This window comes from Rhinoraja longicauda, chromosome 8, assembly GCF_053455715.1.
Source record: "Rhinoraja longicauda isolate Sanriku21f chromosome 8, sRhiLon1.1, whole genome shotgun sequence".
NCBI lineage: Eukaryota > Metazoa > Chordata > Chondrichthyes > Rajiformes > Arhynchobatidae > Rhinoraja > Rhinoraja longicauda.
In genome coordinates, this window is record NC_135960.1 from 67056478 (window position 1) to 67069466 (window position 12989).

General features: G+C 41.6%; 1 protein-coding gene across 3 annotated transcripts in view; it reads right to left on the reverse strand.

Annotated features, from left to right (window-relative positions):
* osbpl11 (oxysterol binding protein-like 11) overlaps window positions 1–12989 on the reverse strand; it is a 92602-nt gene that overhangs the window by 35319 nt on the left and 44294 nt on the right. For 2 of the 3 annotated variants that reach the window (XM_078404168.1, XM_078404170.1), the window contains exons 6-8: window positions 9779–9992; window positions 6353–6498; window positions 5313–5453 (exon numbers count right to left, since the gene is read on the reverse strand). In XM_078404168.1, coding sequence (XP_078260294.1) covers window positions 5313–5453; window positions 6353–6498; window positions 9779–9992 — 501 coding nt within the window. The remainder of the gene's footprint in view (window positions 1–5312; window positions 5454–6352; window positions 6499–9778; window positions 9993–12989) is intronic. The other variant, XM_078404169.1, reaches the window with a different exon arrangement.

The window sequence follows — 12989 nt, forward strand, 5'->3', positions numbered from 1 at the left end:
TCAGAGCATTATGAGCATTTATTTTGCTTTTATTCTATCAAATATTGTTTTTTTCCCTCCAAAGCTTTAACATCACTATTGAATTGGATGAAACATCTCAATTTACATACTGGAGAAACACCTGAACAAATACGCCACAGTTATTACCGACCTCATTAGGATGTGCGGACAGGTGTGTTCCCACCAAAACCATCCGAATGTTCCCCAACCAGAAGGCTTGAATTAACCAGGAGGTCCATAATCTTCTGAGAACCAGACATTAGACATTCAAGTCTGGTGACACAGATTCATATACAAAGTCCAGATATGACCGTAATATTGCCATCACAAAAGCTAAAGGGGGTTTTTCGTTCTAAACTGGAGGATGCGTTAGACGTTCAGCAGTTGTGGCAGAGCTTGCACGCTCTTCATTTCCTACAAAGCAAAACCAGGGGGCAGCTCAGGCGACAGCGAAGCATCACTCCCAGACGAATTCAATGCGTTCTATTCACTTTTCAAAAGAGAGAACATTGATGTGCCTTCCCGGACCCCCAGAGCCCCTGATGGTATTGCAATCACAGTCATTGAAGCTGACGTCAGAAGATCTTTCTGGAGAGTGAACCCTTGGATAACAACTGGACCACATGGTACACCTGGTCACATTCTTAAAACCTGTGCGGACCAACTGGCTGGAATTTTTGTGGACCTCTTCAACAATGGCGGCACTGTGGCGTAGCGGTAGAGTTGCTGACTTACAGCAAATGCAGTGCCGGAGACTCAGGTTCGATCCTGACTATGGGCGCCATCTGTACGGAGTTTGTACGTTCTCCCCGTGACCTGCATGGGTTTTCTCCGAGATCTTCGGTTTCTTCCCACACTCCAAAGACGTACAGGTATGTAGGTTAATTGGCTGGGCAAATGTAAAGATTGTCCCTAGTGGGTGTAGGATAGTGTTAGTGTGCGGGGATCGCTGGGCGGCGCGGATCCGGGGGGCCGAAGGGCCTGTTTCTGCGCTGTATCTCTAAATCTAAATCTAAACCTAAACCTCTCATTACTGAGGACTGAGGTTCCCACCTGCTTTAAAAGGGCATCAATAACATCGGTGCCCAAGATGATTAAGGTGACCTGTCTCAATGACCAGTGCCACTAATGTCCGTGGTGATGAAGTGCTTCGACAGGTTGCTTTATGGCACATATCAACTCATACATCAGCAACAACCTGGACCTGCGACAAATTACCCACTGCCACAATAGATCAACAGAGAATGTGATCTCGCTGGCTCTACATTAGACCACTTGGACAATAAAAATACATATGTCAGGCTATTGTTCAGACTACAACGTGGCGCCCAACACCATCACCTTCTCCAAAATTGTTACCAAGCTCAGGGAACTGGGTCTCTGCACATCCCTGTACAACTGGATCCTATATTTCCTCATCAACAGGACACAAACAATATGAATCGGCAACAACACTTCGTCCTTGATAACCATCAACACTGGGGCACCTTGAGGCTGTGTGCTCAGCCTCCTGCTCGACTCACTCTACACCCATGACTGTGTAGCTGGACAGTTTCAACTCCATCTTTAAATTCGCCCACGACACCACTATCATGAACGAATTATGAATAATAAGTCGGAGGATGGGAGAGAGATCGATTGTCTGACTGAATGGTGCCAGAACAACACCTTAGTCTCAACATCAGTAAAACCAAGGAACTGATTGTTCATTTTAGAAGAGATAGGCCAAGGATCCACAAAATTGTCTTCATCGACAGGCCAGTGGTGGAGAAAGTTAACAACTTTACCATACTGGGCATGCACATCTCTGAAGATCTGTCCTGGACCCAGCACATTGATAAAGAAAGCCCAACAACGCCTCCACTTCCTTAGACGATTGAGGAGATTGGGTATGTCGACGAATGCTCTCAAACTTCTACGGGTATATGGTAGAGAGCACATTGAGTAGTTGCCTCATGGCCAGGTTCGGCAACTCAAATGCTCAGGAACGAAGGAGTTTACAAAAAGTCGTAAACATTGACCAGTCCATCATGGGCACTGGCCTCTGCCATCAAAGGGTCTCCCCATCATCCCATCGCTATCTACCGGAGGCATTGCTTCAAAAAGTTCATCAGCATCATCAAGGACCTGCACAATCCTGGCCACTCATCTCTAGTGAGTGTTATGTTTACATACCTGTTTTGGTGCTGAAAGAAAGAATTTCATTGTTGCATTTTGGGGCATATGACAATAAACGCTCTTGACTTTCCAAGTGTAATCACATAATTTCACCTTGTACCTGTGTGCATTCAGAAGGCGGCACCCCAGTTGCTAAACACTAACTGCCCTTCCCATTCCCACACTGACCTTTCTATCCTGGGCCTCCTCCACCGTCAGAGTGATGCCCAACGCAAATTGGAGGAACAGCACCTCATATTTCACCTGGGCAGCTTACAACCCAGTGGTATGAATATTGATTTCTCTAACTTCAAAAGTAACCCTTGCATCCCCTCTCTCTCCCCATCCCTCCACCACCCTAGTTCTCTGACTAGTTTCACTGTCCTTCTGATTAATTTTACTGATTGAATGCCTCATCGCCTTCCCCTCAGCTAACAATGAACCATTCTACATTTCTTTATCGTCATCTGCTTCGAACTGTCATTTTCACATCTTCCCCCACCATATTTCTGGACTCCCTCTTCCCGTGACTCTCAGAATGAAGAAAGATCGCGACCCACAACATTACCCATTCCTTCGCTCCAGAGATCCTGAGTTACTCCAGCATTTTGTGTCTATTTACGTAATGTTCCATTGAATGTCACTGTGATTCAAATGTACATGAAACTTTGAAATGTACAGTGAAGTTGAATTAGTATAACCATGACCAATTCTTAGATTGATAATTTTATCAGATTGTCATGTAGGTGAGCAGAAAGACTAAGTATTAGTCACCTGTCCTACTACTCACAGCAAGCTTATGCAACTGATACTGCATAACTCAAAGGACTGCAGCAATAAAAGTGAATACATTTTAGCATGAAAATATGAAAGGGAGTTAGATAGATACTAGAGACACAAGAGACTGGATCCTGGAGACAAGAGACCTTGTGCAACAATCAATGCACTGGGGTAACTCAGCAGGTCATGCAGCATCGATGGGGGAAGGGGGGGGTTTGCGGGGGGAATGAATTGTCAACGTTGACCCTACATCAGGAGTGAGCATGAAGAGGGGAGAGGAGCTTTGGAGCTGGCTTGTATTTATAAACAGCAGCATCTATCATGAGTTTGCTTGACATGGATTTTGCAATGTAGCTCCCCGATCAAAAACGAACTAGAAGCAATCAAAGAAGTAAACATGAATAAATCATTTGCAAGACTATCATGGCTCACATGCTCAAATAAAAACAAGAACAAGCCTTTGAAGAGGATTTGAATGGCTTTACATTTGGTCTTTCTAATTATTTTTATACATCTCAACAAAACCTGATCCAGATCAACAGAGACAAATTAGCTATACAACACAATACAAGCTTAGAACATAGAAAAGTGCAGCAGAAGAACAGACCCTTTGGCCCACAATATCTGTGCTGAACATGATGCCAAGACCAATTCTTAGCTGCCGGAACATAATCCATATCCCTCCATTCCCACCAGATCCATACGTCTATCCAAAAGCCTGTTAAATGCCACTGTTGTATCTGCCTTAGCCACCAGCCCTGGCAACGCATTCCAGGCACGCACCACCCTTTGTGTAAAAAAACCTACTCCAGGCAACTTGCTTTCAAAACCGAATGCGAGAAAGTTTAACTAAAATGTCAAACAACACCAAAATAACGATTTCTATCCAATTTAAAGAATAGCAATATCCAATTGTGTTAAAACCTCATGCTGATAAAACATTTAAAAGTACTGTGTCGGAATAATGACATCAAATAATGTGCGCAGAATATCGTGTTGCAACGGATTCAGTGACGATGAACCTACGACCACAAAGTGCCTGTTGCAAACTATCTTCATGTAATGGTTGTTGACACTCCTTCATAATATGAGCCTTTTCTTCAAAAAAAAGATTGTTTGATTACTTACAATAAGCTGGTCTTCAATATTAAATTGTTAAAGTCATAGGTTCTGAAGAAAGGACCACCAAAAGCCAAGGAAGATTTTTAGGACTGAACAGAACTGGCCTTGCTAATAAGCCTTTTGGCTGATCATTTCCATCGTGTGATATTACTATTTAATTCCACCAGACAGCTGCACCGAGCGATGGAAAGAGTTGTGTCATGTATGAAGTACAGGCGATCCCTTGTCACGCAGTTCAGACAACAGACATTTGCTCTAACAAAATTCACAAACCACTATCTGAAAATCTGGGATCGGAAATTCTCTCGTACAAAATGTGAAATGCAATAAATGAACAGATTTTTCTCAAACTTCTTGGTGCATACTTTTCATGGCAAATAATTTTCTGTGACCAAAACCCCCAGTAACGCAGGGGTCACCTACAATGAGGTGAATGAACGGGTCATGCAAAAACCCTCGTCGACAAAAGTTAACATGAGAAAAAAAAAGTTCACATCTTAGTCAATGAGAAGATATATTAAAAAAACAAGAATCATAACAACTCTGATCTTCATGAAGATTCTCCTTTATGTTGATTGACTGCCAAAGCTAATGAACTGCAAAGCTGGCCAATATTCAAATAAAAGGTTTAATTTTAAAAATATATAAACTTTGTACGTCAATTCTCAAATAAACACAATGTGCATGAGAAGAATCCACAATAAATTGCAATATTTCTATTGTCTTCTTTTCCCTGGATTTAATGCCTCTTTGAATTATTGACAGGGGAAGGGCAGGGTAATGGATAACCATCCCTGCATTTTTCATGGACTTCAGTTAATAAAAAGGTCTAACAATTTGTTTAGAATTTTGCAAATTTTACAAGTTTACAAATTTGTGAAAAAGGTCAGTGGCCACATTCCTACATTTTGCCATAAGCAGTTATGACCAAACACCTTACTTTTTCTAACAAGTGCCCTGAAAATTACAGGAGGGAAGAAAAGAAAAGGGGGGTGGGGGGGACACTTTTGATGTACTGAAAATAAAAGTACAAGATTTGAAATGAAAAATGACTTCAACATAATGATGCTAGGGGTTGGAGCATGGAAGGCATATTTGAAAAGTATAAGAAACAAGGAAAGAACGTTAGAAGGCTGCAACAGCATGTGGCTACAATAACAAAGCAGTACAATCTTTTAATAAGTTAGCTGGCACAACAGGAAACAGCTCAAGCAGCTCAAATAGATAGCCTGGTGATTCCTGAGAATACAGACCTTAGGAAAATGGTAATGAGGTACCAGAGGGAAAGCTACAGCTTTCTTATTGCCTAATGCTTTCTCCTGTAACCCTGGCTCAGCAAGATTGAATTGGTCATTCCACTTCCCAAAATGATGAAAAAGTATGCAAGGGCATTTCTGTAAGGAGAGATTGGATTTCAAAATTTATAATCTTTATTGCATTTTAATTCACATACAAAACTACTGTGCCATTTTGTCTTATGCAGAGTGAATGCGCAAAAGGAGAAAATATAAAAAGTCTTTCCTTTACAGTATTTGTGATGTAATTTGACAAGCTTGATTGTTTAACTTAAAGATAGACACAAAATGCAGGCCACGCAGCAACTCTGGATAGAAGGAATGGGTGACGTTTCTGGTCGAGACCCTTCTTCAGACTTCTACTTCAGTCTGAAGAAAGGTCTCGACCCGAACCATCAATCATCCCTTCTTTCCAGAGATGCCGCCTGTCCCGTTGAGTTACTCCAGCATTTTGTGTCTGTCTTCAATGTAAACCAGCATCTGCAGTTCCTTCCGACACATTATTTAACTAGTATTTTGTTGAAATTTAGAATATTTTACAAGGATAGGCTGACAAAATGTTTTGCTATTCTATAATTATTCCTAAATAAATACTTGGCCTTTAAATTGTAAAAAAAAGGTAAATTACCAAGTAATAAATGTAAATAACATGCTTCAAATTGCAGCTGGCAATTAAATGCATTTGGTGGAGATCAGAATAAAAAACTACTCTTTAAGAATTTATAGTCAGCCAAGTGAACTTTCAGGTTGTAGGTGATCTTCTACTTTCCCCCAGGGAAAAACAACTAGATGCTTCCTTAAGTAAACCACAACCAAGAACCATCCTACAACAGGAATGAATCAAATTCTGAACCATCAAACAATTTGCAAGGCAAAAACATTGCTATTTAAAATATTTGTAAAAGGGCTCAATAGCATTTTCTTGGAATGGATGTTGTCCATCTCAGTAATTTAAGTTCAAAGAAACATAAGATAATGAAAATTGTGAACTGCCTTACCCGTGTCATTTGGTAATGTTCAGAAATTGTCTGATCTCCACAAGCAGCGTCTGACGGAGCCTTCTCAGTTGACAGCTGGTGTTCGTTTCCATTCTTGAGGTTGTCCGATATTGATAATTTGGGTTCCAACCATTCAATTGTTGTGCCTGAAACACATGGTGAACTAGCTTGGAATTTTTTCATAATCACAAACAGAAGAAAATTGCCAGCATTGAAACTAATCACATTTTTTTAGTCACCAACTAAAACCTACAAAAGGAAATGCTACGAAAGACTGAGGCAACGCCTACTATCGTCACCAAAGGTATCAAGATACTGACTGGTGCATTCATTTTCATCTCTGTCTGTCACACCTACTGAAACCTGATAGTATAAAGGACAACTTGTAAATAATGAGTGGAAGCACAGTGTAATGCATGAAAGCATTTAAGAACCAGTCCAAAAAAAAGGGTACAGTGTACAGCAAAAAGATCTAAAATGCAAAATAGATGCTTAAAAAACAGAAAGTAATGTTATAGTTCTGGTCACAGTTATTACCACGTATTGTTAATCAATAATTCATTTTTTTCAGTCACTGTCGGTTGAGCATTACAATTTGGAACTCTGGCAAAATAGCCCAGTTAATGTTTCATGGATCTCGGGTTGCTTCAACTGTTTTCAGAGTGGCCTTGCTTTCTAATAAATTATTAAACTTTCAGTTTCAAAGACACATCAAAATTACAAGGTTTCAATTTTTTTTTAAAAAGTCTGCAGTCAATATAATCTGTATAATTCAAAAATACATAAGGCTTGAGAATGTAATTGTGCTCGTGCAGAGAAAAAAAAAGGGAACCTGAAGACCAAGAACTAGCAGATTATCGGTGGCAAGACCAAGGATAACAGAGAACCTGTATTATTTCCTGTTCTCACAAGGAAACATTCCTCTGCTTTCATTTAGTCATTGTGCAGACGGAAGCAAAGTACGAGTGGGAAAAAAAGGGGGGTTCTTTCCAGACTTCCCACATCGAGAAAAAAAACTGTCCCAGTTGACCAAGGTAAAAAACGGAAGTGATATCAAGGTCAGCCCAAAGGTATTTATTCACAAAATGCTGGAGTAACTCAGCAGGTCAGGCAGCATCTCAGGAGAGAAGGAATGGGCGACTTTTCGGGTCGAAACATTTTTCTCCTCAAGGTCAGCCTGGCCTCATCTATTTTCAGTGCCAGAGCAGCATGGCAGGTCTTGTTGCCACACAGCTCCAGCAACGATAGGTTTGGTTCTGATCTTGGAGGCTGTTTGTATTGAGTTTGCATCTTCTTACAATGACTATCTGGCCATCCCACTTCATCCCAAAGATGTGGTGGTTAGTAGTTAAATGGTTACTGTAAATTACCTCTCATGTAGGTGTGTGGGGGCAATTGGAGTTTATAGACATGCAAGGGGGAATAGGTTGCAGGGAAAACATTGAGGAGCTGGGACTAATATGAAAGGTCTGATAGACGATGAATTAAAGGCTGCCTCCGATGCTGCAAAAATGAAGATGGTGTGGAATCATTCACTGTACTTTCCACATTCAATTCCTACATGTTGCCTGACGAATCTGTTGGAATTCTTTGAGGAAGTAAATAGCAGGACAGACAAAGGAGAGTCAGTGGATGTTATTGACCTAGATTTTCAGAAAGCCTTTGATAAGGTGCCACACGTGAGGCTGCTAAGGAAGATGAGAGCCCATGATATCAAAGGGAAGATACTAGCATGGATAACAGGTTGGCTGGATGGCAGAAGGCAAATAGTGGCAATAAAGGGGGCTTTTCTAGTTGGCTGCCAGTGACTAAAAGAGTTCCGCAGGCGTCGGTGCTGGGGCCACTACAGTTCGCGTTGTATATTAATGATTTAGACGAGGGGATTGAAGGTTTTGTGGCCAAGTTTGCAGACGATACAGAGATAGGTGGAGGGGCAGGTTATGTAGAGAAAGCAGGGACTCTGCGGAAGGACTTGGACACATTGGGAGAATGGGCAAAGAAGTGGCAGTTGGAATACAGTGTAGCAAAGTGTGGAGTCATGCATTTTGGTAGCAGGAATAAAGGCGTAAACTATTTTCTAAATGGGGAGAGAATTCGGAAATTAGAGGTGCAAAGGGACTTGGGAGTGCTGGTGCAAGATTCCCAAAACGTTCATTTCAAGTCGAATTGGTAGTAAGGAAGGCAAACGCAATGCTAGCATTATTTTGAGAAGACTAGAATACAGAAAAAGGGATGTAATGCCGAGGCTCTATAAGGTACTGGTCAGACCACAGTTGGAGTATTGTGAACAATTTTGGGCCCCATACCTGAGGAAGGATGTGCTGGCATTTGAGAAGGTCCAGAGGAGGTTTACAAGAATGATCCCAGGAATGAGTGGGTTAGCATATGATGAGCATTTAACGTCACTGGGCCTGTACTCGCTGGAGTTTAGAAGGATAAGGGGGGAACCTCATTGAAACTTACCGAATAGTGAAAGGCCTGGATAGAGTGGATGTGGAGAGGATATTTCTACCAGTGGGAGAGTCTTGGACCAGAGATCATAGCCTCAGAATTAAAGGACACTCCTTTAGGAAGATGATGAGGAGGAATTTCTTCAGTCAGAAGATGGTGAATCTGTGGAATTCATTGCCACAGAAGACTGTGGAAGTCAAGTCAATGGATATTTTTAATGCAGAGATAGATAGATTCTTGATTAGTATGGGTGTCAGGGGTTATGGGGAGAAGGCAGGAGAATGGGGTTGAGGGAAAGATAGATCAGCCATGATTGAATGGCGGAGTAGACTTGACAGGCCAAATGGCCTAATTCTGTTCCTAACACTTATGAACTTATCTTCTCTGCTTCGAGTGTACAATGCTCAAATTCTGTCTTGAGCATACTCTGTGGCTGAACAGTGAACGTCCTCCGAGGTAGGAAATACCAAGATTTAACATCCTCAACTCAGTTCTAAATAACCAACCCCATTATTCTTTAATTATTATGATTCATAATGCTGGCATTCATTACATATCCCTAATCTCCAGAAAATAGTGGCAATCCACATTGTGGTCAGGTTAGGAGGCATAGGATTTAGGCTCCTTGATGATAATGGAACTATGGTATATTTCCAAGGCAGCATTGTAAGGCTGCAAAAGTAACCTTGTGCTCGTGGAATTCCCGTATCCCAACTACTCTTGTCCTTCAAGGTAAAGATTGTGGGTTTAAAAATGCTGCCACAATTGCAGTGGATTTTTATTGTCGATGGTACACACTACAACAATATGCTGGGAATAATAGCCTTGATGTCGTGCAGATCAGGTGGGCTGGAAATCTGTACATTTCCATTAAAGTCCAACAGAACCATCTGCCCGTGAAAATTTTAAGTGTTATTAAATATAAACAGACGCCTTCCAATAATATTTCAAGAATGTGGTGAAAAAGATTTATACCTCTTTCACATGAAGAAAAATAACTTTTCTGGCTGGCTGCCTGCTGAAGGTGAAGAATATGGAAACAATCACTTAAACAGTTCATTGTTGCCATTGTGGTGGCTTTAAGCATGAGTAGATCTTGGTCCAGTGATGAGATTTGTTCTCCAAAGGGAGGAAGTCCTTCAATAGTTCGGACCAATTCCTTGTGCTGCCCTTCGGCTTGGTTCATCATCTGCTCAAAGCAAAACATAATTGAACAAAACACTGTGTATAATGTATTAAATTCCATTGATTCACCTACCAACATTCTCCATCAATCAGGACACAGAACTACATTTACACCATAAATCACTTCCTCATTTACAATAACCCCAAACATCTCGTATTCATTTTTCAGTTTATGCATCAACACTCCTAACACATTTCACGATAATGATAGACCCTGCTATTGCAGAAGAAAGGAAAACAAAAAGGCTAAGTACAAGCAACGAGAAAGCAATTATCATCTATCGGAAAATCCAAGTAAGACAATCTAATGTAGCATTAGCATCCCAAAGACCGCAACATTACCCAAGCCACTGTGAAACTATCAAAATACCACAAAATGTCTGCAATTATTGGAGACAAGTACGTGGATTTAAAAGGTTTAGAGGGGTATATGCTTGGCACAGACAAGTAGGCCTAACTCAGGTAAGCAGCTTGGTCAGCATGTAGAATCGACAGTGTAGGAAAAATCAATTTTAACTGGCTATTGCTTCATTTGTCTTCCTTTAATATCAATGCCATGGAAAATATAATTGACATGCCATCAAGAACTACTTATTGCAATCTGCTCAACTGGGCCTTTGGACACCATTACACTAACAGTCCAAGTATGAAGAAAATAATTCAATAGCTGAGATGAAGTGATCCTTAACATCAAGACAGCCTTAGAATGAGGGTTCACTCACGGAACCTTAGCCAAATAATAGGAATACTTTGGAGGAAGGCTGCTACAAGAGAACAATCATCTCAGTTCCATTATCTTTATGCTGAGGATTTGCATGGTAGGCCCAAACATTTACAATTTCTCATCCATCGATCCTAACGCAAGTATTGAGAAAGCTTATGTTGTCTGCACGAATCAATAGTTGCCATTATTCAGCTAACGAAGCGGTTTACATCTGCTTGCTGCAAAAATTGGTGAGCACTGATACACAATTGGTGCTAATTGACAAGTAGCATGCTGCATAAACACCAAGTTGCAAACATTTCATAGAAACATAGAACATAGGTGCAGGAGTAGGCCATTCGGTCCTTCAAGCCAGCACCGCCATTCAATATGATCATGGCTGATCATCCAAAATCAGTACCCTGTTCCGGCTTTTTCCCCATATCGCTTAATTCCCTTAGACCTAAGAGCTAAATCTAACTCTCTCTTGAAAACATCCAGTGAATTGGCCTCCACTGCCTTTTGTGGCAGATAATTCCAGATTCACAACTCTCTGGGTGAAAAAGTATTTCCTCATCTCAGTCCTAAATGGCCCACCCCTTATTCTTAAACTGTGACCCCTGGTTCTGGATTCCCCCAACACCAGAAACATTTTTCCTGCATCTATCCTGTCCAATCCTCTAAGAATTTTATATGTTTCTCAAAGATCCTCGCTCACCCTTCTAAATTCCAACGAATACAACCCCAGTCGACTCATTCTTTCATCATACGTCAGTCCTGCCATCCTGGGAATTAACTTGGTGAACCTACGCTACACTCTCTCAATAGCAATAATGTCCTTTCTCAAATTAGGAGACCAAAATTGCACACAATACTCCAGGTGCAGTCTCACCAGGGTCGTGTACAACTGCAGTAGGACCTCCTTGCTCCTAAACTCAAATCTTCTCGCAATAAAGGCCAACATGCCATTGACTTTCTTCACTGCCTGCTGAACCTGCATGCTTACTTTCAGTATAAGAAAATAACTGCAGATGCTGGTACAAATCGATTTATTCACAAAATGCTGGAGTAACTCAGCAGGTCGGGCAGCATCTCAGGAGAGAAGGAATGGGTGACGTTTCAGGTCGAGACCCTTCTTGACTGATGAACATGCACACCCAGGCCTCGTTGCACTTCCTTCTCCTAATCTAACACCATTCAGATAATAATCTGCTTTCCCGTTCTTGCCACCAAAATGGATAACCCCACATTTATCCACATTATCTTGCATCTGCCATGCTTCTGCCCACTTACCCAACCTATCCAAGTCACCCTGCAGCCTCATAGCATCCTCCTTGCAGCTCACACTGCCACCCAGCTTTGTGTCATCTGCAAACTTAGAGATGACACATTTAATTCCCTTGTCTAAATCGTTTATATATAGTGTAAACAACTGGGGTCCCAGCACCAAGCCTTGCGGCTTCCCACTAGTCACTGCCTGCCATTCTGAAAAGGACCCATTAATTCGTACTCTTTGCCCCCTGTCTGCCAACCAGTTCTCTATCCATGTCAATACCCTACCCCCAATACCATGTGCTCTAATTTTGCACACTGATCTCTTGTGTGGGACCTTGTCAAAGGCTTTTTGAAAGTCCAGATACACCACATCCACTGGCTCTCACTTATCCATTTCTACTTGTTACATCCTCAAAAAATTCCAAAAGATTAGTCAAGCATGATTTCCCCTTCATAAATCCATGCTGACTTTGACCAATCCCGTCACTGCTTTCCAAATGCGTTGCTATAACATCTTTAATAATCGATTCCAGCTTCTTCCCCACTACCAATGCAAGGCTAACTGGTCTATAATTCCCCATTTTCTCTCTCCCTTCCTTCTTAAATAGTGGAGTTACATTGGCTACCCTCCAGTCCACAGGGACTGCTCCAAAGTTGAGAGAACATTGAAAAATGATCACCAAGCATCCACGATTTCTAGGGCTTCCTCCTTGAGTACTCTGGGATGCAGACCATCAGGCCCTGGGGATTTATCTGCCTTCAGTCCCACCAGTTTACCTAACACTATTTTCTGACTAATGTGGATTCCCTTCAGTTCCTCCCTCCCACTAGATCCTTGGTCCCCTAGTATTTCCGGTTGTTTGTGTCTTCCTTAGTGAAGATAGAACCAAAGTACTCGTTTAACTGTTCTGCCATTTCCTTGTATCCCAATTAGGGCGGCACGGTAGCGCAGCGGTAGAGTTGCTGCTTTACAGCGAATGCAGCGCCGGAGACTCAGGTTTGATCCTGACTACGGGTGCTGCA